Source organism: Salarias fasciatus, chromosome 2, assembly GCF_902148845.1.
Source record: "Salarias fasciatus chromosome 2, fSalaFa1.1, whole genome shotgun sequence".
Lineage (NCBI taxonomy): Eukaryota > Metazoa > Chordata > Actinopteri > Blenniiformes > Blenniidae > Salarias > Salarias fasciatus.
Window position 1 is genome coordinate 8,833,508 of NC_043746.1, and position 24,628 is coordinate 8,858,135.

At 41.8% G+C, this 24,628-nt stretch overlaps 3 protein-coding genes across 4 annotated transcripts; 2 read left to right on the top strand and 1 right to left on the bottom strand.

The window, feature by feature from the left end:
- Nucleotides 1-11,366: 11,366 nt before the first annotated feature.
- nek12 (NIMA-related kinase 12) lies at nt 11,367-13,473 on the bottom strand. The gene is made up of 2 exons (XM_030114050.1): nt 12,405-13,473; nt 11,367-11,569 (listed from the first exon to the last, which is right to left on the bottom strand). Exons 1-2 carry the CDS (start codon nt 13,465-13,467, stop codon nt 11,367-11,369), a joined length of 1,266 nt encoding a protein of 421 aa, XP_029969910.1. The 5' UTR covers nt 13,468-13,473.
- Nucleotides 13,474-14,491: 1,018 nt separating this feature from the next.
- Nucleotides 14,492-22,091, top strand: pin4 (protein (peptidylprolyl cis/trans isomerase) NIMA-interacting, 4 (parvulin)). 2 transcript variants are annotated; one of them, XM_030100964.1, is made up of 5 exons: nt 14,492-14,629; nt 14,822-14,889; nt 15,346-15,465; nt 15,962-16,148; nt 22,057-22,091. In XM_030100964.1, the coding sequence occupies exons 1-4, from the start codon at nt 14,593-14,595 to the stop codon at nt 16,118-16,120; spliced, it is 384 nt and encodes a 127-aa protein (XP_029956824.1). In that variant the 5' UTR covers nt 14,492-14,592; the 3' UTR covers nt 16,121-16,148; nt 22,057-22,091. The 2 variants fall into 2 exon arrangements, with proteins under 2 accessions (XP_029956824.1, XP_029956816.1); XM_030100956.1 differs by lacking the exon at nt 22,057-22,091 and having other exon boundaries at nt 15,962-16,316.
- Nucleotides 18,765-24,321, top strand: faf2 (Fas associated factor family member 2). The gene is made up of 11 exons (XM_030100793.1): nt 18,765-18,846; nt 19,612-19,680; nt 20,036-20,170; nt 20,326-20,402; nt 20,489-20,627; nt 20,730-20,815; nt 20,973-21,064; nt 21,741-21,918; nt 22,383-22,554; nt 22,662-22,805; nt 23,052-24,321. The coding sequence occupies exons 1-11, from the start codon at nt 18,784-18,786 to the stop codon at nt 23,232-23,234; spliced, it is 1,338 nt and encodes a 445-aa protein (XP_029956653.1). The 5' UTR covers nt 18,765-18,783; the 3' UTR covers nt 23,235-24,321.
- Nucleotides 24,322-24,628: the final 307 nt, after the last annotated feature.

Genomic DNA, 24,628 nt, shown 5'->3' on the forward strand with positions numbered 1-24,628 from the left:
AGCTGCTGCTCTTCTGACTCGTGTGACTTTCACTGTTGCGTGTCGCTCTTCCTTTTTGCACGGCAGTCGGGATTTCTCACTCATGACAGTTGCTGAATGGCTGAAACCTCCGAATTGTAATTTCTAGAAACAAGCCACTGTGCTGTGCCTGAAAAGATGTGAGAGCAGATAAGGAAGACACAACAAATCTGCAGTTTTTTTTCTTTCACCGTCTCTGATCGGGTCTCCTGTCTGGCTGGTTGAAATCCGTGGCAGAGCTCCTGATTGGCCGCGGTCTGATGTGGTATGACAGGTACCAAGCCGCACGCAAAATGCACAAACGCAATGACTAAGACGGCTCCAGGCGGACAAACAGGCTGTTTGAGGAGCCACGAACCCCAGCTGGCTCGTGCATGTTTGTGTGAGCACACACAGCTAGGCATATCTATAATCCATGCAGGTCTGTGTGTGTTTTTCCCGCTCTGGCATGCAAACATGTCAACTCTCACTGCTGCCCAGATTGGTAGAATAGATAATTGTTTCAAAAAAGATAAGAAAAGGGAGCGGAGGGGCAGCGATCCCCTGAAGTGTGTGCTTTGGTGTTTTTGGTGTTTTTCTCTGTAGCTACATGCGTCACGCTTCGGGTCAAAGAGGAGGCAGAGTCTCTTCAGACTGTCGTTCCTCTAGAGTCTGTTACCGTTGCGCTTTTAAATAACATTCGCGTGTGGAACAGCTATCAGACATCATCTCAGGTATGTCAGGAAGTCAAAACCTCGTCTAATAACAACAAGGGGATCAAGCCTGAACCTGCAATATTACACATGGATTCGTAATGCTAAAACCAACAGACGGTCCAGTCCAGCTCTGAGATTAAAGAAGGCGAGAACCGCATTTTCACAGTGAATGCGACCATTATTCTGAAAATGCTCATCCTTCTATCAATATAACACTTCATCGGTCACGTTCACATCTTCAAGCAGTCTGGAGTCACCGGTTAACTTCAAATGCATATTTGTCCACCGTAAGAGGAAATCAGGGTACATGAAAGGAAATTAAAAAAATCATGCATAGGGAGAACATGGAAACTCCCCTGAGCCTGGGCTTGAATTAGGGAGCTTGACACTAACAGGCAAAATTTTTGTTATTTTGTACACGTTTTAGAGTTGATCTGTCGGATGAAAAGACCTTTGAAATAATAATAAGAAAAAAAATTCTCCCAAAATAACCAGAGAAATCAAATTATTAAAGTAGTCAATTTATTTGAGGAGAGCAGCGAAAGTACATACAAATTCTGTTTTTTCACATTGTGAATATTATGTGTCCTTCATTGGGCCTATAAAGTCACCAATAACATCTGTCAGCATACACACACACGACTCCAATAAAAATAAATAAGATGCATAAATATAAATAAATAATTCAAATAAATATATTATTGGATGGGTATGCACAAAAATGCATATTAACTACATTCGCAATAAGTCATTTCATCAATGAGAAAACTTTGCCTTGACATTGCTGTTCATCGGTTCTCCAGTGAAGAAAACTGCAAACTGGCCTTCCTCTTCATCGTCTGCTGTTGAGTTTCTGGAGGAATTTTATGTATGGTTGGAAAGCCATTTTGAGTTGTTTGGGAGGTAGGGGGTTCATCTTGCACGCTCCGTCATTCTGGAAGGCAAACACTGATTGGTTGAGAATGTGTGTCACACGAGCATGGATCCAGCAGGCCTGAAGGAGGCTGCTCGTACTCTGTCTTCTACATTCAGCACAAGTTCATTCGCATCAACTCACCTCTGCGTGTTGTCCATCAGCCTCCAGTTTTGCTTGAAGCTTTGTGACGATCTTCTTTCCATCTTCGTCCACATCTATGGAGCCGAGCAGGTTCTCCAGGGTGCGATTGAAGACACCAAGGCAGGAGGACTGCGACAGATAAACGTGATCTGCGATTAGACCGTCGTCAGACAGGTTGGTTTCACCCGACTGATGATGTGTTGCTGCAACTGGAATCTTAAAAGTCATAATTCTCATAAATCTTTGTATTCAAAGCACATGACCAAAAGGAGGTCCCCTGGTGGTGAGGATAACATGTCTGCGCCCCTCTCACAGTAACGAGAGATGCTCATCCTTGATCAAGACTTTGAAAAGATGTAATACTTACAGGATTGTTCATCATGCTGCTTGCTGGGACAGAGACATTTTGTGGCTGGAAGAACAAAGAAAAAAAAAATCAATATTAATGATAACATACGGAGGATAGTACACAGCTACAAAGTGAGATCATTCAAACCCATCATACTCACAGATGTGAAGTTGACTTTGTTGAGCTTGACTAATTCGTGGAGATTTTTTAGCTCCCTAATCATCTCCCAGCTGCGGTCGAAGTCCACGGGGGCGCCGTGGCAGAGATGCAACAGGAATACAGCGAGCACGTACTTCATCATACCGCAGCGTCTTCTTTCTCTTCCTCAATTTGTGTTGTCTTAAGAGTGAGCAGTGATGTGATCAGTATCTGCTCAGTCTTTTTATACTCTGAAGGTGGCCATGAGAAGGAAGTTGTACACCTACGTCCTGGAAATGCACACGTGTTGATAAAACCACATGTGAAATTGTTTAAATTAATTTGGGCGGGGGAATAAAAATGCACCATTTGCCGCTAACTGTTAATCTGTGATTTGATCTTCTGTGTCGCAGTGAAAGTGAAGAGTCTTGTTTCACAGCGTTCTGTGAAATGCACAGATGAGATGATAGCACTGCGTTTACACCTTTTGCCCAGAGTGAACTTCTCTGAATGTATCTAGTTGTGCTCAGTGCTGAAACTATGCCGTCAAATCTTGTAATCTGCTTTTCTCTTTTTCTCTTTTCTTTCTTGCCTTTTACTGAATTCTCCATCAAACCTTGTCCAAAGGTCACTCTTCTGTCATCTATAACCTGAATAGATATAATGCCTAACTGACCAAACAGCTTCTAAGAAAAGCAAATACAATGCACCGCTGCTTTTTTTTTTTTTTTTTTAACAGACCAGTTTCAGCTGATGTCATAGTTTCTGTTGTGGTTTTTCTTGTCCATTCTGTCAGCATGGCCAAAGATGACACCACAAAGCATGGCCGTGGCCACTTGCCCCTTCACCCCCGCCTCCTCAGAGAAACTGACGGGGTAGTGTGGGGGCGTCGGGGGAGATCTTGACTATGACCGCAGCTGATCGTATCTGCGAGGGAAAGTCCTCTGAATGCCCTCTGAACCTGAAAATTTCAGGTTCCAACTTTTTCCGTGATTTCAAAACGTCTTTGTGAGTATTGTGGAAATGTATGCAAACTATTTGGGGTTTACGTTTTCATCCATTGACTGCGTCCATCTCTACATCTTAAGTCATACGTCGTTAACATCAAACCAATGCCGCCGATTATTCCCACATCTCTGGAGAGGTTAAAGGGCTGTCAAAAAAAGATTTTTGACAAACCTTTTGGATGAAGCAAACAATAAAACAAGACAAAACAATAAAACCTTCATCTGATGATTTGAGGACCCGTCAGTGAACTCAGCGTATCAAAGTACCACGTCAGCAGACGCCGGATGTGTCTCTCATTACGTCACGGTCAGATCAAAGCGGTGCGGGACTGAGGGAAACTTCCGAGTTTCTGAAATGCTGGTCACCCACCAGTTCAACTAGTGGGTGGTTATATATTCTTAAAATAGGGACTAAATATTCCCAGTCTGATCTCACTAATGATGCAATATCCTGTAAGGAAGAAAAGAAAACACACACATAGTGTGTGTCTACAGCATTCAGCAGGTATTTTACACACCTCCAGCAGCTGTAGGAATGACCTTTATTTTTCAACTACGTTAAACTTTACTTCTTTCTGGATTAGAGTAGGTCGTCAAACTGTGGAAGGAAATCTAAAATAACTGTTGACATTCCACGTGTGTGCACTGACAGTGTGCAAACCAAAGTCAAACTGGAGGTGTTTTCACTGTGAAGACCAAAAAAAAAAAAAAAAAAAAACAATAAACATGGAGCATGATGGTAAATTGTCCTTTGTATCAACAGATGGTATTCACAGACTTCACAATATCTCATGCTTAATTCCAAAAATCAAAACCGGTTCATGTAAAAGTGGGTCATGTAAGACCACAAGAGTATCAGGCAGGTGTCAAAAAACTGGAGACCTTATCAATAAATTCAGGAACTCGGACACATACCGCTGTGTGTTTCAGCTCTTTCTGACTAAGTGTGTATTCTTGTGAAAAGTGACATATTTATGAAGATGGACAGTGATGGTGTCAGCCTAGTTACAGTTTACCGGGAAAAACCATGATTGGCACACTGGTTGCTTTTCCTCTTTTTTCCTTGCAAACCTGGTGATGTTTGCATTTTCACAATACATAGTATCTAACTGGCTATGATCGCACTAAAATGGCATTTCATTACAACAAATGTAAGAACCAGAGAGGCTAAATGACCGAATGTAACTAAAATTAAAGCCGCAAGCGGCATTGGTCGGGACCGAGCCTCCCCGCCGGCCAGCGACTGAGACGTCCACCCACTAACATGTAGCTGTTAGCATCTTTCATCCACTAACATGGAGCTGTTAGCATCTCCCGTCCACTAACATGGAGTAGTTAGCATCTCCCATCCACTAGCATGGAGTAGTCAGCGTCTCCCATCCACTAGCATGGAGTTGTTAGCATCTCCCATCCACTAACATGGAGTAGTTAGCGTCTCCCATCCACTAACATGGAGTAGTTAGCATCTCCCATCCACTAACATGGAGTAGCTAGCATCTCCCATCCACTAACATGGAGTAGTTAGCATCTCCCATCCACTAAAATGGAGTAGTTAGCATCTCCCATCCACTAACATGGAGTAGTTAGCATCTCACATCCACTAACATGGAGTTGTTAGCATCTTCCATCCACTAACATGGAGTAGTTAGCATTTCCCATCCACTAACATGGAGTAGTTTGCATGTCCCATCCACTAACATGGAGTAGTTAGCACCTCCCATCCACTAACAAGGAGTAGTTAGCTTTTGCCATCTGCTTTCCAGAGTCACTGAATGATGTCATTGAGTGTCAGAGTTTGATTGACAGCTGCTGTCAGCTGTGTAACTGCACTGCATGCCCATATATGGTAATGTGAGTTAGAGTGGAGAGAGGAGAAAATAAAAGTCTTTTTTGGGGAAACAACTGCTCCTTGTTCCTTTGCTGTTTGGCATAACTGAACAAAAAATATCACGTTTGATAGGAAAATTTGTTGTCTTTCAGTTGGTGAGGCTTTCAGAGCAGTCAGACTTTTCGTTTGGACCTCAGAGGCCTCAGTTTGTGAGAAGCGCGAGATTTTTCCCCATCCGGCTCCATTATAACTGAGAGCAAAAAAAATGCAGAGCGCACCCCAATTCTTACCTGTGTCAACATGCATATATCATCATATTTCCCCACTTATGTTACATCATCTTGTTCAGGAGAACCTGCTGGAACTTTACGTGAGCTCGGTTTGTTGATAGCAGTCACGGTTTAGCCGCAGTCGCCACTTGTTTGAGGTGCTGAAAAAAGGCGACTTTTTTCCTTTTTTCCCCATTATAACGGATGAGGGCCGGAGCAAGGCAGGATTTCAGACTTCCAACTTTGAACGCTAATAAAATCCACACCGTTAGACTTTTGACAAAGTTGTTCACAACTTTTGTAGAGAAATTTGTCCTCTTTCACGTCGCGTGACTCTTATGTGTGTGCGACAAACGGTCTCGGAGGAGATAATTTTTTCGTGAGGAGTGATTTTGATCAAAATTTTACTTTGAAAGGGAAATAGCGGACTTCCTGTTGGATTTAGGTCAGGGGTGTGAGCGCGTGAAATGTAGATCTTGATGAGACGAACGCATGAGTGTTGGTTTGATCTCTCTCCGACATTCCTGCGGGCCGTAGCGACTGTTTTAGACGTTTTTTGGGATCTAGGTGGCGCTAGAGAGCAGATGGGGCCAATTTTTCCATTTTATAAAATTTTTCGCCGGTCATGATTTGCGTGCCAAATTTGGTGAGTTTTCGTGCATGTTTAGGGGGTCAAATTCGCGTTTATTTGGGCGTTAGTATAATAATAGAGGAGGAGGAGGAGGAGGAGGAGAACGACAAACGAACGAAGAACAATAGAGACCTTGCCCTCCGGGCATGGTGGCCTGCGGCCACCATGCCCTCCGGGCTCGGTCCCTAATAACCTGTATTCCGTCAAAGTGATGCACACATGGGGTCAGGTAGTCAACGCAATATGGAACCTTGTAAAGCAACATCATGAAATGAGTCAGGATCTGGAAAAGACTGATTCATCTTTTGCGTTGACATCACAATAAGTAAAGGCTGCATAAAGAATGCAAGTAAAATTGAGATAGATAAATGTGTGTTCTGCGGCTGCTAGTGCGAGCCCTTCGAATATCCAGCACTTGGCCTACTGTAACTGTGTCAATATTGTTATTATTTTGTTGTCAAGCGACTGCTTCATCTGATGCAACCTTAAACTGTTTTCTGTTTCCAAACATTTTCTAAAGTAAAACCAAATTTGAATAGCAATTTCAGGATTTCCTGTTTTCATGGTTGCAAAAGGCTGTGGATATATTTTCATGTAATATGTCAACACAGCTCAGATCGGCTGACTTTAACAGTTAATAGTTGAATATATCATCAGATAAAGTCCAATATGGATATATGAATGATTGGAAAGCAGCGAAGTTAAGAAAATACCTTCTTGAAAAATGGTTTTTATTCTGATTAATTATTAGTAACATTAGTTTTTGTTAATAAAAATATTTAAAGGTAAATGTCTGCTAAAATAAGGTTAAAATACATGAGTGGAGGAAGGCAAGTATTTAGCTTTAACTGTCATTTAATGACAAAGTGTTGTACATAGTCTTAGTGTTTGTGATTTTTTTGAATTACAAATCGCTTCACTCTCTCGAGTTTCTCTGTGGGGACAGCAGGAATTTAAAATGACACGTAGCATACTAAAAGTAAATCCAAAAAAATTCACACCCCACCAAATGCATCTCTCATTGATTTGCATATTTTGGCTAAGCTGAGACTTTGTGTGACTCATTGCACAGTGTGGATGAGCTGTTTCGCAGCTGTCATCATGGAAGTTAGTGGTGCGTGTTTGTCTTTACACCATCAGTGGATGGGGAAGGAGATGAGTGTGAAGGTGTTGGTGTGAGGAAGACTGCGGGGAACATCAGACCAATTCTCTGCAAGGGAGGGGGAATCTTTCAGCACAATGGGAAAATGGCATTCAAGTTCCACAGCCACTTCCTATTTGAAATTAGTGCATGAGTTCATTAGTTTCGGTATGTTGAGTTTGGTAGAGCTTAATGAAGTTGGACTGACGCTACATCGAGGTTTCACTTCATTAGCGGTTGCCGGCAAATTTTAGAATGTTAGAATTCAAATCTTAACTTTTAGAGCCCTTCATGCTCAGGGTTTCTAATGCAACTCTGACCTACTGACACTGTATTCTTCTTTCCATGCTTTAAGGTCAAAATTTGCTCTCCAGCACGATCGGTTTAAAGCTCATTGTGATCAGACGTGGGAATCTCGCTGGCATTTTCCACCGACTTAGTGTTTTATGCTGTATTGTGTTTTTTCGTATATCTTTTTTGGCAACAGTTTGTAATGTCAACCTGTGAAGGTCCTTTATAAGTAACATTTATTCAGCATTTCATATTTTTCATCAGACACTTGAGAACACCTTCATTTATATTGAGATCATTTGTAGCATGGGTTTCATTCACACAACTCCCCACATCTATGTGTAACTTCCTGTAACTTCCTGTGTCTTTAGGTTCGTGTAATTCATATTTGAGACTCTCTGACTCTGATCTAAAGCAGTTTGTTTTTAATTTCAAAATATCTGTAGCCAATAACGTTTCATTTTCAGTCGATCACATGAAAGTGGAGCTGAGGAGGTGAGTGTAATGTGACCATGATTCAGCAACTGTAGAGCTGTGTTTAGTTAAAAATGACTTATTATGCACTTTGATCTCTTCTATCAGGTCATTCCTGCCGTTTGGAGCCTAAATTTTAACCTATAATGAAGACTTCACGATTGAATTGAAAATGTTTTCCATTTCTTTGCGTTTGAATTGTATAATTTTAACCAATTTCCTTCCATTTCATTTCATATGACATGTAATCAAAATAATGAAAAGTTGACTTCCCTGAACAGTGATGCTGGGGTCATGCTAAGGCTTGAAATGAAAGGCTCTGTTTGATTTGAGGATGGTTTATTTGTTCCTATTAACACACTGGTGACTCCCTCATTAGGTCAAGAACTTGTCCCCGGTGTGGTGGAGGACCGCAGAGGAAATCACCGTCACATCGACATCACACATACAGTACTGCCTCATGGAAACAAACGTGCATCGGTTTGTGTGAGAGCGCCGTCTGAGGTCGGGCTCAGTAAGTGTCAAGTGGGTGAACGTGAGACTGCTGACTACAAGCAGGAAAAACCTTGGTCAACTCACTGGAGATCGTGTACTGATAAAGTAAGAATACATGCATTTCCGCTGAGACGGCGTTTCCCCTCGAACATGGCACATTTAAAACTTCACTCGTTGCCATCAGTGTTGAAAATGTAACAAGTTAAATGATGAATTCTCATAATATCAGCTCCATGGCAGAAACAAAAGCAATGAACTCTTGCTATCACTAAAATAAAATGATTCTTCTCAGTGCGGTCGGTGTTGTGAACAGTTACCTCTGAAGTTTAAGATAAATGATCTTGATAAAGACTTCAGAGCTGAGTCATGCCTGTCATGGTTCCAGTTTGTCTCTGGTGCTTTATGTGAAATTCTAACTGTCTCTGGCTTCGTGCTCCAAGGCTTCCTCCTCGTGTTCGATTGTCGTTTCCTGTCCCGACGCCTTTCACCTGTGCCTCAGTGGATGATTGTCGTCACCTGGTGGCTTTGGTATATAATGGGCTTTTCTGGTGTGTTCTGCTTGTTCGGGTTGTCTCTGTTCCCTTGTGTGTGTGTGTGTGTGTGTGTGTATGTGTGTGTGTGCGTTTTGACACTGAAGTGTCTTTTTGTGGACTTTTGTTTCCCTTTTTGACAACAGAATTAGTTTTTTCGTCAACAATGGCCGAGTCAGGCATCTTGACTCCACATTTCCCACAACAACTTGCTGCTTTGAACACTGAAAGGAAGTTCACCAAAAAGATGTTAGCTTTATTAGGAAAAAAAAAAAAGGCAGTAACTGTGAATGTTTTATACTTAACTCGGCTGGTCTTGTCTTGTATTAGCTCGACAGAGTATTAGAAAGACCTGACTTGCTTTCTTCAGTTGAAACTTCAAGTGAACTGCTATTCAATGGGAAGCCACCTTATGACTCCGGGAAATGGAAAATCGCAATGAATCCAACATAGAAATGAATAAATTCTTGTATAGAACAGGAAATTAATGGATCGAAGATCAGGAGGGAACTGAAGGTGAAGGCAAAAATTTGAAATAATACATACCTTAAATCTCTGCAGGGTTCTTCAAGTACATGTAAGGCTGTTGTTTTATTGCTTTTACAAATGATCATCTCATGGTTATTACCGCTTTCTGCTTTTATTCTCATCCACCTTAAATCCCATATCTTCAAATTATATATTGAAGGGGGAACTGGGAATAATGTACAACTCTACATGACTGAAATTTTCAATGGAGAAATGTAACATCAAACCAAGCTGGGTGAATGTTGAAGTGTCCTTGATAATAATGTTAACAGACAGCATGACAGATAAGATCATGAAGAAGGCTCCGCAGACCGTGATGATTTCCTGTGATACAGTAACCTGTGTAGAGATTAGAGAGCAGACGTATTGGAAAAAAAAAAAAAAATTGGAGAAGTGAAAGACTAGACTTGAAAGAAAAGGAATGAAAATCTCCAGAGACAAAACAAGATACGTGTGTGCATGACAGAGGAACACGTGGCAGAGGAAGAGACAGAGCCGATACGGCCAAGGTGGATGAGTTTAAGCACCTGGAGTCCGCTACATGTGTGAGGAATGCTTTCCGAAGGAGGTGGGAGGAGAGAGAGTCGGATCTGATGTGTAACAGAAGGAGGGTTAACAAGACGGGAGCGAGACCTGCTGTGACGTCTGACTTGGAGTCAGAGGCACGACGTAAAAGACCGGAAACTTAGCTGGAGATGGAAGATTTCTCTGGGAGAGACCAAGAAGGACGGGATTCAAGAATAATAGTAGAATAATAGAAATATTAGACGATGGATGTGAGAGATGGGGCTGCCAAGCAAGAGGAAGGAAAACTCTGCAGATGATTTATGTTTGTAGTGAAGGAGGACGTGGGAATGGTGTGACGGTTTGAGGAGATTGAGGAATCATGGGATAGAAATGGGGGCACATGATCCACTGTGAGGACCTCTGAAGGAGGCATCTGAAAGTAGAACAAAGCGAACTACATTTAATGGACATTTCTTTCTCCTAAACCTCAATTGTCAAACATCCAGGTGTTTACTGAAGTGTTGACTCAGATCAGCCTGGAGCGCTGCAGCACTATGTGGCCTGAAAGTTAAACCCTTGTTAATGAATTTGCAACTTATAAAATGTGGAAGAAATTGTTTTATTTGGGTTTAATTCAAAATACTTGAAAGTAAAATATCTCCCGTTTGTGTTCAGTGATTGAATTAACTGGACTTTACCTTCATTCAGCAGGACAAGGCCAGCGAATACCTAACAATAATAAGTTCCTCACAGTCTGTCATGTCATTTCCTTCTCTCGGTTACCACAGGAGTTTCACAGTTGCTAATTATTAACGTAGAGGCACCAACATCAGTTTCACAGCTGCAATAGTTGAATTTCCCAGCTCCAAGCCGGGCACGCTGCGATGCTGATTTACCAGTGTGGTCAGAGTTTGGGTAGGAATCAACAGAGAAGCAATGTTGACAGAGTTAAAACGGAATCAGTTACAAAATGTACAGTTTCAATTGTATAAATGCAACAAAAACTGAAGCAATGCTATCCTGTATATTATGATGCTGATTTATTTCATCTTTGTTTTGAAGGTTAAGGTGCAGGAAGGCAAGAATGCTTGTTTGAACCATAAGAGTGCAGGCCTCTGGAAAACAAGGTCATTTAAAGTAAAGTAATTGTTTTAAGGGATTTATATTCTGTAGAAAAAACAAACAAATCCAGTGCTTTGTGCTCCATACATGTTGAACCTCATGCACTCATTAATAATATTCATGACACTGAATTAACACATTAATGTGCCGGCCTGAACAGGACTGTTTTTCCAGCCCTTCAGAGTCTCTTGTTTCATAAATAAGGAATTTAGAAAAAAACAGAAGACCACTTGGACCTCGCCATGTTCCCTTGGTTAGCATCGTGGTCCGCAGTCTGACAATGCTTTCAGCCTTTTTCCTTCAAAGCTTTGAGTGTGACGGTCAATCCTCCGGCGTCGCAGAGCTGGAACTCCTCCACCAGAGCGTCGTCGTGTGGCTGCGGAGGAGCAGCAGCGGCGATCCGGTCTGCCTCGTCTTCAGGATCCTCTCGTTCCTCATCTTCCTCAAAATCGTCTGGATAATCCTCCTGCACGGAGATGTTCGGAGCCTCTGAACAACAACAGAAAAAAAGAAAGAATCCTCTGATGAAGCAGGATCAGATGTTGAAATCCCACTGTAGATACACCAAGAAAACGACTGGAAACAGCATTTTGCTAATCACTTTTTATTGGTTAAGAAATCAAAACTGCATGTCTAATTTTCTCTTAGTTTCCTCATAAATCCTCGCCTATCTTTTGATAAACTGAGATAATCTCTTGGTTGTAGCATATTTCTGAGAACTCACAGTGACAAATTTCAAACATTTTGTTTAATTCAGATAGTATTAATTCACCACTCAAGGTATTTGGATTATTTCCACATAAGAACAACAAACACAAACATGTTTACATGAATGACTGTGGCTTCTTAAATTTCAGCGCATATACAATTTCTGTATTTTATTCTAGGATTTGTTCAATTTTGATGCTTGTCAGTCTGCTTTTTGGTCTAGTTTTTAAAAATACTATTGAGCATGTATTTAAATGCACTGAGAATTTGCATAGAATACTATGGTTCTCTGTTGTCTGTGATGTCCATTGTATAAGTATCAAGTGTCATGAGACTGTAAAAATATTTTTTTTCAAAAATGGAATATGTTTACCACACATAAATCAATTGGACAATAAATTTATTGGCACCAGCTGACATTAACAATATGCATTGTCACTGAACACATTTGATGGCTTTCAGGTCTTCAAAACAGGCTCCAGCGGCCTGTTCAAAATGAACAGATATGAATTTACCTCACATGGATGTAGTCATGTGTAAAGGTTCAAGATGCATCCTTTCGCTCGTCACAGTGGTCACTGGTCTCACCAGTGATGGAATTATTTGCATTATTTACCTAAAGACTCAGCGGAGTTGCTCCTCGTCGTTGACCCTGAGAGTTCACTGTGAGGAGACGACCTTCCGTCGTCATCAAAGTCCTCAGGATAACGCCAGTGGTTCAGTTCGTCAGTGTTTACGGCAGTCTCAGACTCTGTGCTGCTGGAACTGTCCTCCAGCTGACGGTCAACATCAGGCTCCAGGGTTTTATCAATGTCTGTCTTATTTTCTTCTATGTCAGAATCAGTCACAGGAGTGGAATCTGTGTCTTTTTCTAGGATGTCCTGTAGATGGACTTGCAAAAAAGAACAGCTGAGCAAACAGGAAGCGCTCGGTCTATTTTCTGGACGGAGGCAGAGCATCCTCTGGATCAGCGAGGACGTGCTCTCTGAGTAGATGTTCTCCACAGGTTCAAACTCTCCCTTGGTGATCTTAAAGAACAAACTTAAGAGATTGGAGGCTGCAAAGGGAGGCCTGAGGCTGCAGAGCTCGTAGAGGAGGCAGCCCAGAGCCCAGATGTCAGACTTACAGCTGTATGGGACATCCTGGCACAGCTCAGGGCTGAGATAGCTGGGCGTCCCAACACATGTGGACGCCATGTCAGCAGTGTTACTCATTACTTTGGATATGCCAAAGTCCCCTAACTTCACCACGCCTCGCTTTGTCAGCAGCACATTAGAGGTTTTGATGTCTCTGTGGAGGATTTTGGCAGTATGAATATAATCCACAGCCACAGTCACCTGCACGAACCACCTCATGACAGTGTCCTCGGTGAAAAACTGCCGGGGTTTCCTCTCTTTGACTCTGTCATCCAGTGTCCCTCCGTCGCAGTAATCCATCACTATGAACAGGAAACCGTCGTTTACAAAGGCGTCGCTGCATTTAACAACGTGTGGGTGCTGCAGCCTGCGGATGATCTCGGCCTCTTGGAGGATCGACCTGTGCGCCCTTCCCGCTGCTCCCGTGTTTTCCACTTTGATCCTCTTCACTGCGCACAGGCTTTTCCGCTCCGTGTGTCTCATCAGGAAAACCTCCGCGGCTCCTCCGCGGCCCAAACGCAGAACCCGCTCATACTTCTCCATGTCTGGTCCGCAGCCGGGGGCAAGGATCGACTTTGTTTCAAACCAGTGTGCCACTTCTATACCAGACTGCTCGCGTTCGCTGTGGTTGCTATGGTTACATGTGACGCCGTGAAACTGGATACATTCAGGTAAATATTGGCAAAAAGAAGCGGAAATGACGTGTGCGTTTTTTTAAAATTGCATTCTCAGAAAACGGATAACAGGCAATAGTTTACACTTAAAACAACAACAAAAGCACCCTCCAAAAATCTAGGTTTTAAGTTTCAAGATAGCAGGAGAGGTAACAGTTTAAATACCAATAAAATATTTTAATAGAAAGTGTTTTTTCTTCATAACCTTGCTAATAAATAATTCACTAGTTGCTGTGACGTAACGTTCTCGAATCTTGCAATTTCTTCCATAATGTTTCTTTTCCTCTTCATAGGCCAATTTAATTTACTATTGATAATATTGGAATGTAGAGGAATATGCATATCATGGTGATAGTGTTTCTGTAGAGCTTACAGTCAACTTTAAATATAAGAATAAATAAAGAATAATTGATTCAATAAATAAATACATGGGAAATATAATAGGAATGTCATACATCGACCTGGTGTGTTCTGCTCTCACCCGAGGACTAGCTATAGAAGAGGGATGGGTGGATGGATTTCTCAAGTTTCTTTATCCATCCATCCATCCATCCATCCATCCATCCATCCATCCATCCATTTGGGGGCCTTGTGTTTTATTAGTATTTTTTAAAGTAATTTTCCAGCTCCTTCAACATCACTGTAAACTTAAGCCACAGCAAGCAGGTTAAGGACAGATTTTACAGTTTGATATTAGATTTTTTTTCAAACGACCTTTAATGGTATATTTATATATTTTCAATGTTGTAAATTCACGGTTCAGTTTGAGCCTTTCCATTTCCTGCGGTGGGTCTCTCAGTTTTGATCTGAGTTTCGGCTGTGAAACACTCATTGTGCCACTAAGTGGCGCAACAGGCCTTTAGTGGCTGCGGCGTGACAATAACAACCGAAGAAGAGCACCCGCTTCTGCGCATGCGCACCACAACATAGCGTTAGCGCATGCTAGTAGTTATTACTCTGTGCTCGTTTATTATTTGCCTTAATTCCGATCAAAATGCCACCAAAGGGGAAAGGTGGCAAGGGCGGTAAAGGTCAGTGATATACAACATTTAGTTTAATTCCATATGACGGCGTATTACTTTAAAATCACGTTGTGATTTGGATATAAGTGCAGTGCACACTTCCTTGTACTGATACATGAGTTGTCTTATATTACGTTTTACAGCAGAGTTGTCCATTTTTCTGGTTATGTTGTTGACTCGATGTGAAACCTTGCTTTACAGGAGCCGCTTCAGGAGGCGCAGAGGCTGAGAAGAAAGAAAAGGGCCCCAAAGGAGGCACCTCAGTCAAGGTAACGTGAAGAGTTTCATCACAGCTGCAGCAGCAAAACAATGTTACAATAACCACTTATGGAGTGTTCTGTATGTATGTTGAGCTGGGAGATGATAGATTAATAATCAGCAGTGCCAGCCATGATGAGAAATGCTTAAAATGAACTGTAAATCATTGTGTACATCACGATACATTCAACATGTTGCCTGTTTGTTTTGAGGGCAGTCATAAAGACGATGTGTGATTTCATCAAATTAAGGAAGACAGATATCAGGAAGTACTTGAAGCAGCTTGTTCTAAGTGCAGCAGTCATTGGGAGAATATGTTGTATGGGTGGGTAAGTCTCAGTGCTGAGTCAGAGTAAATAAAGAGTTTGGGAGCTGTGCAGTAGTAACCAAGCACACCATTTTCAAGTTGGATGTCATTCATTGTCTACTCTTGAAACTGTTATTCAGTGTCTGGTGTCTTTTCCCAGGTTCGACACATCCTCTGTGAAAAACATGGCAAGTGTATGGAAGCAATGGAGAAACTTAAAGCAGGAGTTCGATTCAGTGAAGTAGCTTCACAGTACAGTGAAGACAAAGCCAGACAAGGAGTAAGTAATGCACTGATGATGTCTTCTTTAGGTGGTTATTTTTTTTTTCAGAGTACAGATATGTGTTGCCATTACAAAAGAAATAAACAAGGCAGAAAGGTTTTTTGAAACCACTGGTGCAGAATAATCTTTAATAAGCTCACATGAGATGATTGAGGTTTCAGCTAAGACTTAATCTGATATTGATGAATATTACTTTTTTTTAATGCTACAACATTCAACAAAGCTATTTTATTTAGCAACTGTGTTTACCCATTTAGCTAACCCACTAAAACATTGCAGAATAAATCTGAGTTGTTACATTTATTAACATGCAAACTAGATTTGGTATCACATCATGGCCTTTGACCTACATATTCAAGCTGAAGCTGTAACAAAAAATGTTTTTTGCTCAGAGTGTGACTTTGTATTTCACCTTTGTTGAACATGTTTGCTGTGTTTTTGTCTGTTTTCATCAAGAGCACTTTTGCAGTGATGTCTGTTGTGTTTGTCTCAGGGTGATCTGGGGTGGATGACACGAGGATCGATGGTTGGACCGTTCCAGGACGCAGCGTTTGCCCTGCCTATTAGTTCCATGGATAAACCTGTGTACACAGACCCACCTGTCAAGACAAAATTTGGGTACCACATCATTATGGTAGAAGGCAAAAAATAGCTCAGAGAAAGATAAAAAAAAAAACAAGGGCAAAGAAAATGGTGCAGGTGTGGGATATTGTACACTATTACACTAACAAATCAGTTACAGTCAATGTGTTTTAATATTAACCTTTGCAGCCACTGACCTCTCATTATTTTGTTAAGTAGTAACACACAAAATGGCCAAATAAATGAATTTTCATTCTTGAAATGCAGAATATGGTGTGGATTTTTGTGCATAAATGACAGAGTAAATGTTCTTAAATGTTAGATTTCGCTTGACATCAATTTTTGTCTGAAGAAAACTTCCAGTTCTGCAAGTTAGGTTTGTAGATGCTTGAACAAAGCTTGTCCCAGGAGGCACTGAAAGCAATTTACACCCAACATCAATTCACGGAACAAGCAAGCCACAGAGAATACATTCATATTCCATGTAGACAGACCCCAATCAGACAGTGACTTTTGGAATAATAGATTATTGCTGCACTACAGTGCTGCCTCTAAGAAAGATGTTAAGCTATTTTTATTTTCAGTAAATCGGCTGATTATTCAGAACAAAACTCGCAAATCAGACAGCATGAGGAATGAGTCGGGGGTTTGTAAAGTGCAGAGAGATGACCATACTCTACCTTCAAAGATCTTGTACCTTTTTTTACCCCCACTCTCTCAAAGTTCATGTTTCTTCTCATTCTGAGTAATAATTGGTGGTTAAAATTTGGACTGTAAAGACATTATTGTTCATGCTTGTTGAGATCGATAGTAAATAAATAAAAAGCAGTGCTCTTGTGCTTATAAGATTTTATTGAATTATAAATGTTTTTGTAAGGTTTACATTTGGTCAGATTTACAAGCCTTTAATTTGTCTTCAACACGTGATGGATTGAGATAGATCAGTTTTGATGAAATGACTAGTTTGTTAAGAATCGAGTCCTACCACTGACGACATGATTTGTCCTATAAAATGTGATAGACTCCTAAAGTTCTCTGAGTTGTGCCCAGTTGTGCAGATCAGAATCATTCCAGCCATGTATGTACAATGTACAAGCATACTTGCAACATGGTATTATGAATTTGAAGGACAGTCAGTTGATACTGAATGTGTTAGAAAAGTATCTTTCTCATGATGTTTCTCCCCTGCAGCATATTTTTTTTTTACCAGAAATCAAGATTCAGTACAACAGGCATCATTCTGTCCATCTTTTAGGGCTTTACTATATTGTGACTTGTAGCCTCAAGTTCAGGTGACATCTGATTTGGTCTTCTTCTCATTTTTTCTTGCTACTTGAGTACAGTTGCTGTCATTTTTGTGGCCACAGTGCCATCTTCTGATGCTTATCCGTGCCAGGATAATGACACACAGTATCGTAGTTGTTTTTTGATCACGATGATGGCTTCACTGAGATCAAATGACAGTCACAAGATGTCAGTCCAGTACAGTGTGAAGTGTCTGTCGGATAACTTTGGAAACAAGAACACTTGAAAAGAAATGCAAGGGATGTCCAATCTCCAAACGGAGAGGCCCCCACTGGAACTGAACTAGCGTGCTCACCAGGACTCCACTGTACAGCCTCCTGCTTGCCAGGTAAGGTTAAATTCCTGGCCCACTGATTTGGTACCTCAGACCACTGGTAGCACCAGAAACTCCCTGTGGTGGTACAAGTGCTATATTTGTGAAATATCCATTGTTAAATTAAAATGAGAACAAAATTCTGTATCCAGACTGAGTGACTGTTAAGATGAACAATAAATAATCCTAATTTTGAGAGTAAATGTGTCTCTTTTCTGAACCCTATTGAATCTGTTAAGCCTTTGATGTAGTATGTTGATGTTGGAATTTGGAGACAAACATTTTCTCAGGTGGTATATGCACTGTACAGTTTCAGCACCAACTGGTGCACCCTGCCAGAGCCACATGTGGCCCTAAGTCCCCCTGTGGTGGCTCGCAAAGGATTTCAGAAAATTATGCCTAAATCAAGATTCTGTCTAGTTTCTATTTTCTTTGCATACTAAACTAATTTTAAAAAAATTGAATTTCTTGGCTAGAAAGGACTAAAAAAGTTCAGATATCTGAACGCAGTTTCAAAAAGTGAAATACCTAAAGTCACTAGGAGAGCGGGAACTGTCTTAAAATATCAAGATTCATAGCAGCTAAAACTGCTAACATAGTAAACATGGCATAAAGATACAATTGTTTAAACCACTGCAAAAAGTTTTAAAAAATATTCAAACTGGCTAAAATAGCTGCTCTTTCCTCACAGCGAGGTCATTAGTTTAAATGGAGCTTGCAAGTTCTCCCTGATGTGAGAACTCCGGTTTCCTCCCACTGTGCAAAAACATGCATGTGGGGTTAATGTGACCTAAATTACTCAGAGGTGTGAATGTGAGTGTGTGTGGTTATCTATCTCTCTGTGTGTTGCCCTGTGAGGAACTGTGTATTTAGTCTCACGTCATATGTAAATCTGTACATCGCACTTCTGGAATGGATGCCAAAATTACTTTTTTTTCTTTGTACTTGTACATGCACAAAATTTTAATCTAATCCCCATCCTAATACCGTAGTAGTGGTGCAGTTCCCTCCCGGGCGCCAGGGGGCAGCACCCCGCTCAGCGCGCCTCCGCGGCCGCAGCTTCAGGAAAAGACGGTTGACGTCGTTACGCCTTGCTGGATGATTGGCGAGGTAAGATGGCGGCGCCAGAGGAGCCAGAATTATCCCAGGCGCAGACCGAAAAACTCCTCCAATTCCAGGTAGACAGTCCTTATTTCACACCTAACACGGTGCCGTTTGAACACTCACGTCTCTCCGCGTCCCCATCGGCGGCGGGTCGCTGTCTCCGCGCGGAGTGGCGCGTGTTTTAGCGCTTTTTACACAGTCCCTCAACATCACCGTCAACTTGAGCCACGGCTAACGTTAGCGGTTAGCTCCACGAGCTAATCTAGCTAACACGTCGGTGTACTTTTTGCACAGACACAGGCGTACTTAAACAGCTTCGCGGCTACCACACGGTTCTCGTATTCGTGGGCACAGCCGGGCTCCGGTAACGGGCACCACCGGCGCTGCGTATTTGGCGTGTTGTGTGACTCATCGTTAACTTGGCTAGCGTTAGGTTTCCACTGACGCTACCTGGCTGAGTTAACACTAGCAGCCGGGTTAGTTAGTGAAGTTTACCAGGCTGGAAACTGTTACTGCCTCGTTGAGCGAGTCAGCTAAAGGTTGACATTCATTCTAGTTTTATTAAAAGTGCCCCACCTTGAAAGAGTGTTGTGTTTTTCTTCGAATCGCCTAAGCTAACGTTTATTACCGCCCCTGCTGGGCCAGGCCAGTTGTTCCTTTTCTATATTGACATTATTTTAGGCCGCGTCCAACTGACTTGCGTTCAGCTTGACTCATTCCCACTGTGCTTGTTCACAGTAGCAACGAGCTACCCGAACAAAAACGTTCAGAATGACCTTTCCCGTCACCGAACAACTGGAGATCTTCAGCCTGACTTTGTTTCTCTTTTTTTTTTTCAGGACCTAACCGGTTTGGAGTCAATGGACCAATGTCGCCGAACATTAGAGCAGCATAACTGGAACATTGAGGTAAATCAGCATAATGGGATTTGTCATGGTGTTTTCAATAAACTGTATAAATAGATCCAATGATAAACCGTACTGAGCAGGGATGATGTGATTTCTGCTTTGTAATCACAGACTGTCTGATTTCAGGTACCATGGTGCAAAATATATTTAGTTTATGGTGGTTATCAAACTTTAAAAGACTCTGGTCTTATCTTTCTTTTGACCCTTTTCTGACATCCTGAATATTAATTTATCCACAAATTACAAAACTACACTCATGCTTTGATTGCACTGTAGAGTTCATAAACTAACTTGTTCGTGTTTTGAAGGAGGATCGTGAACATGGTATGACAATTCTTTAATGTGCGTGTTTCAGGCTGCAGTACAAGACAGACTCAATGAACAGGAAGGAGTGCCCAGCGTGTTTAACCCTCCACCATCCAGACCGCTTCAAGTCAACACAGCAGACCATAGAGTATATAGTTACATCGTGTCAAGGCCGCAGCCCCGGGTATGTCTTGTAGGGTTTTGTGTTGATCCATTGATAAAGATCATTTCTGAGTAGATTTCCGGTGTTTTTATTTTGCAGTTTTTGAAAAATGATTTAAAATGTTGCATCCTTTCTGTCTGTGACGGGTGTTTAACAGACTGATGTTCTTTTTTTAGGGATTACTAGGATGGAGTTACTACTTGATAATGCTACCTTTCAGATTTACATATTACACACTGCTGGACATATTCAGGTAACTGTAATACACCAGCTGAAGCTGTTTGTTGCTGCAAAAGTAGAGTAATAGATCACCCTAATGCTTTTATTTCTGGTTATTAGGTTTGCCCTGCGGTTCATCAGGCCGGATCCTCGTGGTCGCGTGACAGACCCTGTTGGAGATGTTGTGTCTTTCATTCATAATTTTGAAGAGAAGTATGGCCGGTCACACCCCGTATTTTACCAGGGAACATACAGCCAGGTGAGTTGTTCGGTCTTTACAGAGGCTGACACTGTTCTCTTCACCGACGATCATACATTTGACAAAATGCAATTTTTTCCTTGTTTGCTGTGATGCATTCAGGCACTCAACGATGCCAAACGGGAGCTTCGCTTCCTATTAGTGTACCTTCATGGGGATGATCATCAAGACACCGACGAGTTTTGCCGGTAAATACGATCGAAATCACCTGTTTGTTGGAATATGTCAGAAACAGCATGACTTCATAAAGTAGGAATGCCGTTTGAGTCGGTTATGATTCCATGTACACTGAAAAGAAACTTGCACTTAAAGCAAAGTAATTCTAGTGATCTTTCATTTCTTCAGCTCCACACTATGTACGGAAGAGGTCATCACCTTCCTCAACACGCGGATGCTCTTCTGGGCATGTTCGACCAGCAAGCCTGAGGGCTACAGAGGTATGCAAGGTCACTGTCTCGACCCACCACTGCGTCCAGTCACCTCTTGTTCACCTTTTGCTCCTTTCATTGGAAATATGTTTTGCAAACATATTCAGACACTTGCTGTCGCTGCAGATTGGGGAAAAAAAACTCCTCATGGTTAGAGCTTGAGGAACTTTGATCTAATTAAAGAACAAAAGTGTCTTCTGTTGTACTTGTATAGTTTGGTTATTTAAAAAAGCGATAACATTTTCTCACAATCTCAGGTTTTTAGACCACCCTGTTACATGATTAATGGGATTTTAAAAAATGTGCAAAACGCTTCTTAAGAGTGAAATTCAAATGGATTTGTACTTGATCCTCAGCAACTGTTGCTAGCCAAACACTGAAGGCAGCAAAATGGTCAGTCGATGCTTACTAAAACAAAAAAAAAAAATCTGACCTGGTTTAATCAGATTATTTTAATACTTTGATCTGACTTTTTTCTATGCACTTCAGCTGTGTGATATTGGAAACACCCTCTTAGAGTATGATGTGGTGTTGTTGATCACTGCACTGCTTCTAATCACTTCATTTAACATGAACTTCATCAGTTTTCTGCTTTCGAGTGTTGCGTTATGATTGGATTTTTGCTTTGTGGCTCCATGAGGTTTGGCTGCGTCACACAGTTGCTCAATGTTGTGGTGTGTTTCAGTGTCCCAGGCACTGCGAGAGAACACCTACCCATTCCTGGCCATGATCATGCTGAAGGACCGTAAAATGACTGTGGTGGGCAGGCTCGAGGGGCTCATTCAGCCAGAGGACTTCATCAATCAGCTCACCTTCATCATGGATGCCAACCAAACATATCTGATGTCTGAGCGCCTTGAACGGTACAGAAACTGGAACTTTCACTTCTCTGGCGGATGGAGGAAACTCATTTTTTACATTTAGTCCCCTTCATCAAAGCCAAAAAGATCTTAACACTAAATTTAAACTCATTTCCTGAAATCACACTGTAACCTGTGTAGCTGTGCATAACATTTAACGGGATTTCCTGGTTCTGGTCTGGAGTTTCCGTGGTCTTGCAGTTTATTTCTCATCTTTGCCATTTAGTGTAACAACATGCTCATATTGTGCTAAAAGAGGAAGTACGTTGGTCTCTATGTTGAAGTGAAGCTGGCAGATCTTTTTCGAGCGTTTATCGTGTGCCTTTGTGAGCGTGCCAGTTGTCACTGCTTGATGCGACACTTGAGATGTCAGCTGACAGACAGTAAACCAGTCCACGGTCGATGCGGCGGTAGGACAGTGCACTGGATTATCAGGATGCAGGTGAAGACCGGTCCTTCTGTTTCAGTGAGGAGAGGAACCAGACCCAAGTGCTGAGGCAGCAGCAGGACGAGGCCTACCTGGCCTCGCTTCGCGCCGACCAGGAGAAGGAGCGCAAGAAGAGGGAGGAGCAGGAGCAGCGGCGACAAGAGGAGGAGAAGGTCCGACAGAGCGCCCTCGCTGAGGAGCGGCGGCGACAAGTGAGTCCACAGCAGCGTGTGCCACCTCAGGATGTTTTTTCAAAGGGAGAGTCGTCACTTAACATGAACAAAACTCTCCTCTTTTGCCTCTTTTTGTCCTCACTCAGACACTCGAGGAGGAGAAGGAGCGGAAGTCGGAGTGTCTTCCGCCTGAGCCGCCGGCAGATGATCCAGAAAGTGTTAAAATAGTGTTCAAGCTGCCCAACGACACACGAGTCGAGAGACGATTCCTGTTCAGTCAGTCTCTGACGGTACGTAGTGTTCACAGCACTCGGCTGAGTCACGCATAGTAAAGAAATTTATTTTCAACCAGCAATGGTGATCGGCTATAAATATAAAGAATCCGCTAGTTTAACATCACAGTGCTTGTGTGAGCACTGACTTATTGATTTCAGATTCAGTCTGTTCATGAACATAATCCTACTTTTCAGGCGTTAATTTACAACATGGCAAGTTATTTCTGCTCATTTGACTGACGAGTTCTGTTGCTTTCACAGGTAATATACGACTTCCTTTTCTCCTTGAAAGAAACTCCGGAGAAGTTTCAGATAGTTACAAACTTCCCTCGCCGAGTCTTGCCCTGCCTTCCGACCGAAGAGCAGCCCAACCCTCCCACACTGAAAGAGACAGGACTCAGCCGCTCCGAGGTCCTTTTTGTACAGGATCTTACGGACGATTAATGGATGACATACCTCTTCTACGTGGAAACACATTTTCCCGCGGCGGCCACCTTCTCGCCCTTCCTTGTTTTTTTGTTTCATATTCTTATTTTGTTAAATGGCTGTTATGCATAAGGGATCATTGAGATAAAATCCTAACCCAGAAAGATTAAACCACCCTGCATCCAGTCCTTGTTTGGTTGTGTTTACAGGGTTCCCAATAGCCTGGAAAGTCTTGAAATTTATCAAATAAATGTTTCTTGAAGTCTTTCCTCGAACTCATCTTCACATGTTCCGTGGACAAGGTCTGTTTTTAATAGTATGTACTTGGTACCAGTTTAATTCTTGTCCTTTCTCACCGATTACTGTTGCAGCAGCAAATGATTCATCTACTAAAAATACTGAGTAGCATAGCTTTGTGCAGATCCAGAACCACATCCCTGAAGTAACTCCTGTCTGGGGAAATAAGGAGGAAGGTTTCATTAACACCAATATGGAAACAAATGCATTTAATGATGGTGTCAAAACTTTTTTTTTTTATTTCCAAATTCTGTCAGACTTGATCTTTTTGTCCTAATTCATCGTGCATTTTTTTTTTCTCAAGCACTCCCATCGCAGTGAACAATCTCAGCAGAATCCATCTGAAAACAGTTTGGTGCTGCTGCGGTTGTACGTCTGTGTGAGGTGGAGACCACATGTGTAACTTCGAGGAGTGGCCTGATGAATTTGGACACTAAGGAATTATGGGAACCCTGTTTTAAATGAGCCATGACGTGTACATAAGTTAGATATTTAAAAATCCTCAAATTGACCTTATTTTGTTTGTGACTCATCTGTGTCATAAAATGACCAAATGCAGGTTGGTTACTATGTAAAGCAGACTGCCTCAAAGCTCATAAAGGTGAAAAAAAAATCTATATAAAAAAAAAAATACCAATATTTAACAAGACACCACAGCTTTTACCTGTGGTGTGATCTAGTATAGTCAGAGTCTGCCCATAGTGTGCCTGTGGTTACTCATAGATGCCTGTTCTGCCTGTAACATCCAAATGGGCTCATGTAAAGATGTAATTTTCCAACTATAAATTAAAAACATTTTAAAAACCTGGGTTTATTGAGAATATACAGAGCTTGTGGTAATATGATTCACCAGAAAACTGCTGTTCTGAATGGTTTCTAAGGATTTGTGGCAGTGATCAAGAATACTCTGGGAGTTGTTCAGTTTGCGTGTTTTCCCTTTGTGCAGGCCCGGCTGTGTGCATCAGCTGGAAGCCATGCTTGTTTCGGTTATTGATCTTTTATCCGTTTGCCCTGTGATGAACTCCAGCTGTCAGATGAAGCATATATGGAAGATGAGTGGATTTGGTGAGCATTCATGATTTAATGGTCTATATTTTCACAAAACGGCTACAATC

Bases quoted from the DNA above. Each gene is read 5' to 3' on its own strand.
- pin4 (XM_030100964.1), top strand. From the start codon at position 14,593: ATGCCACCAAAGGGGAAAGGTGGCAAGGGCGGTAAAG. The intron at 14,630-14,821 runs GTCAGTGATATA...CTTGCTTTACAG, and splicing joins AGGTGGCAAGGGCGGTAAAG to GAGCCGCTTCAGGAGGCGCA. The intron at 14,890-15,345 runs GTAACGTGAAGA...GTCTTTTCCCAG, and splicing joins AAGGAGGCACCTCAGTCAAG to GTTCGACACATCCTCTGTGA.
- faf2 (XM_030100793.1), top strand. From the start codon at position 18,784: ATGGCGGCGCCAGAGGAGCCAGAATTATCCCAGGCGCAGACCGAAAAA. The intron at 20,816-20,972 runs GTAAATACGATC...TCATTTCTTCAG, and splicing joins GACACCGACGAGTTTTGCCG to CTCCACACTATGTACGGAAG. The intron at 22,555-22,661 runs GTGAGTCCACAG...GTCCTCACTCAG, and splicing joins CTGAGGAGCGGCGGCGACAA to ACACTCGAGGAGGAGAAGGA.
- nek12 (XM_030114050.1), bottom strand. From the start codon at position 13,467: ATGGAGAAGTATGAGCGGGTTCTGCGTTTGGGCCGCGGAGGAGCCGCG. The intron at 11,570-12,404 runs GTAAATAATGCA...GTTGTTGTTCAG, and splicing joins CAACTCCGCTGAGTCTTTAG to AGGCTCCGAACATCTCCGTG.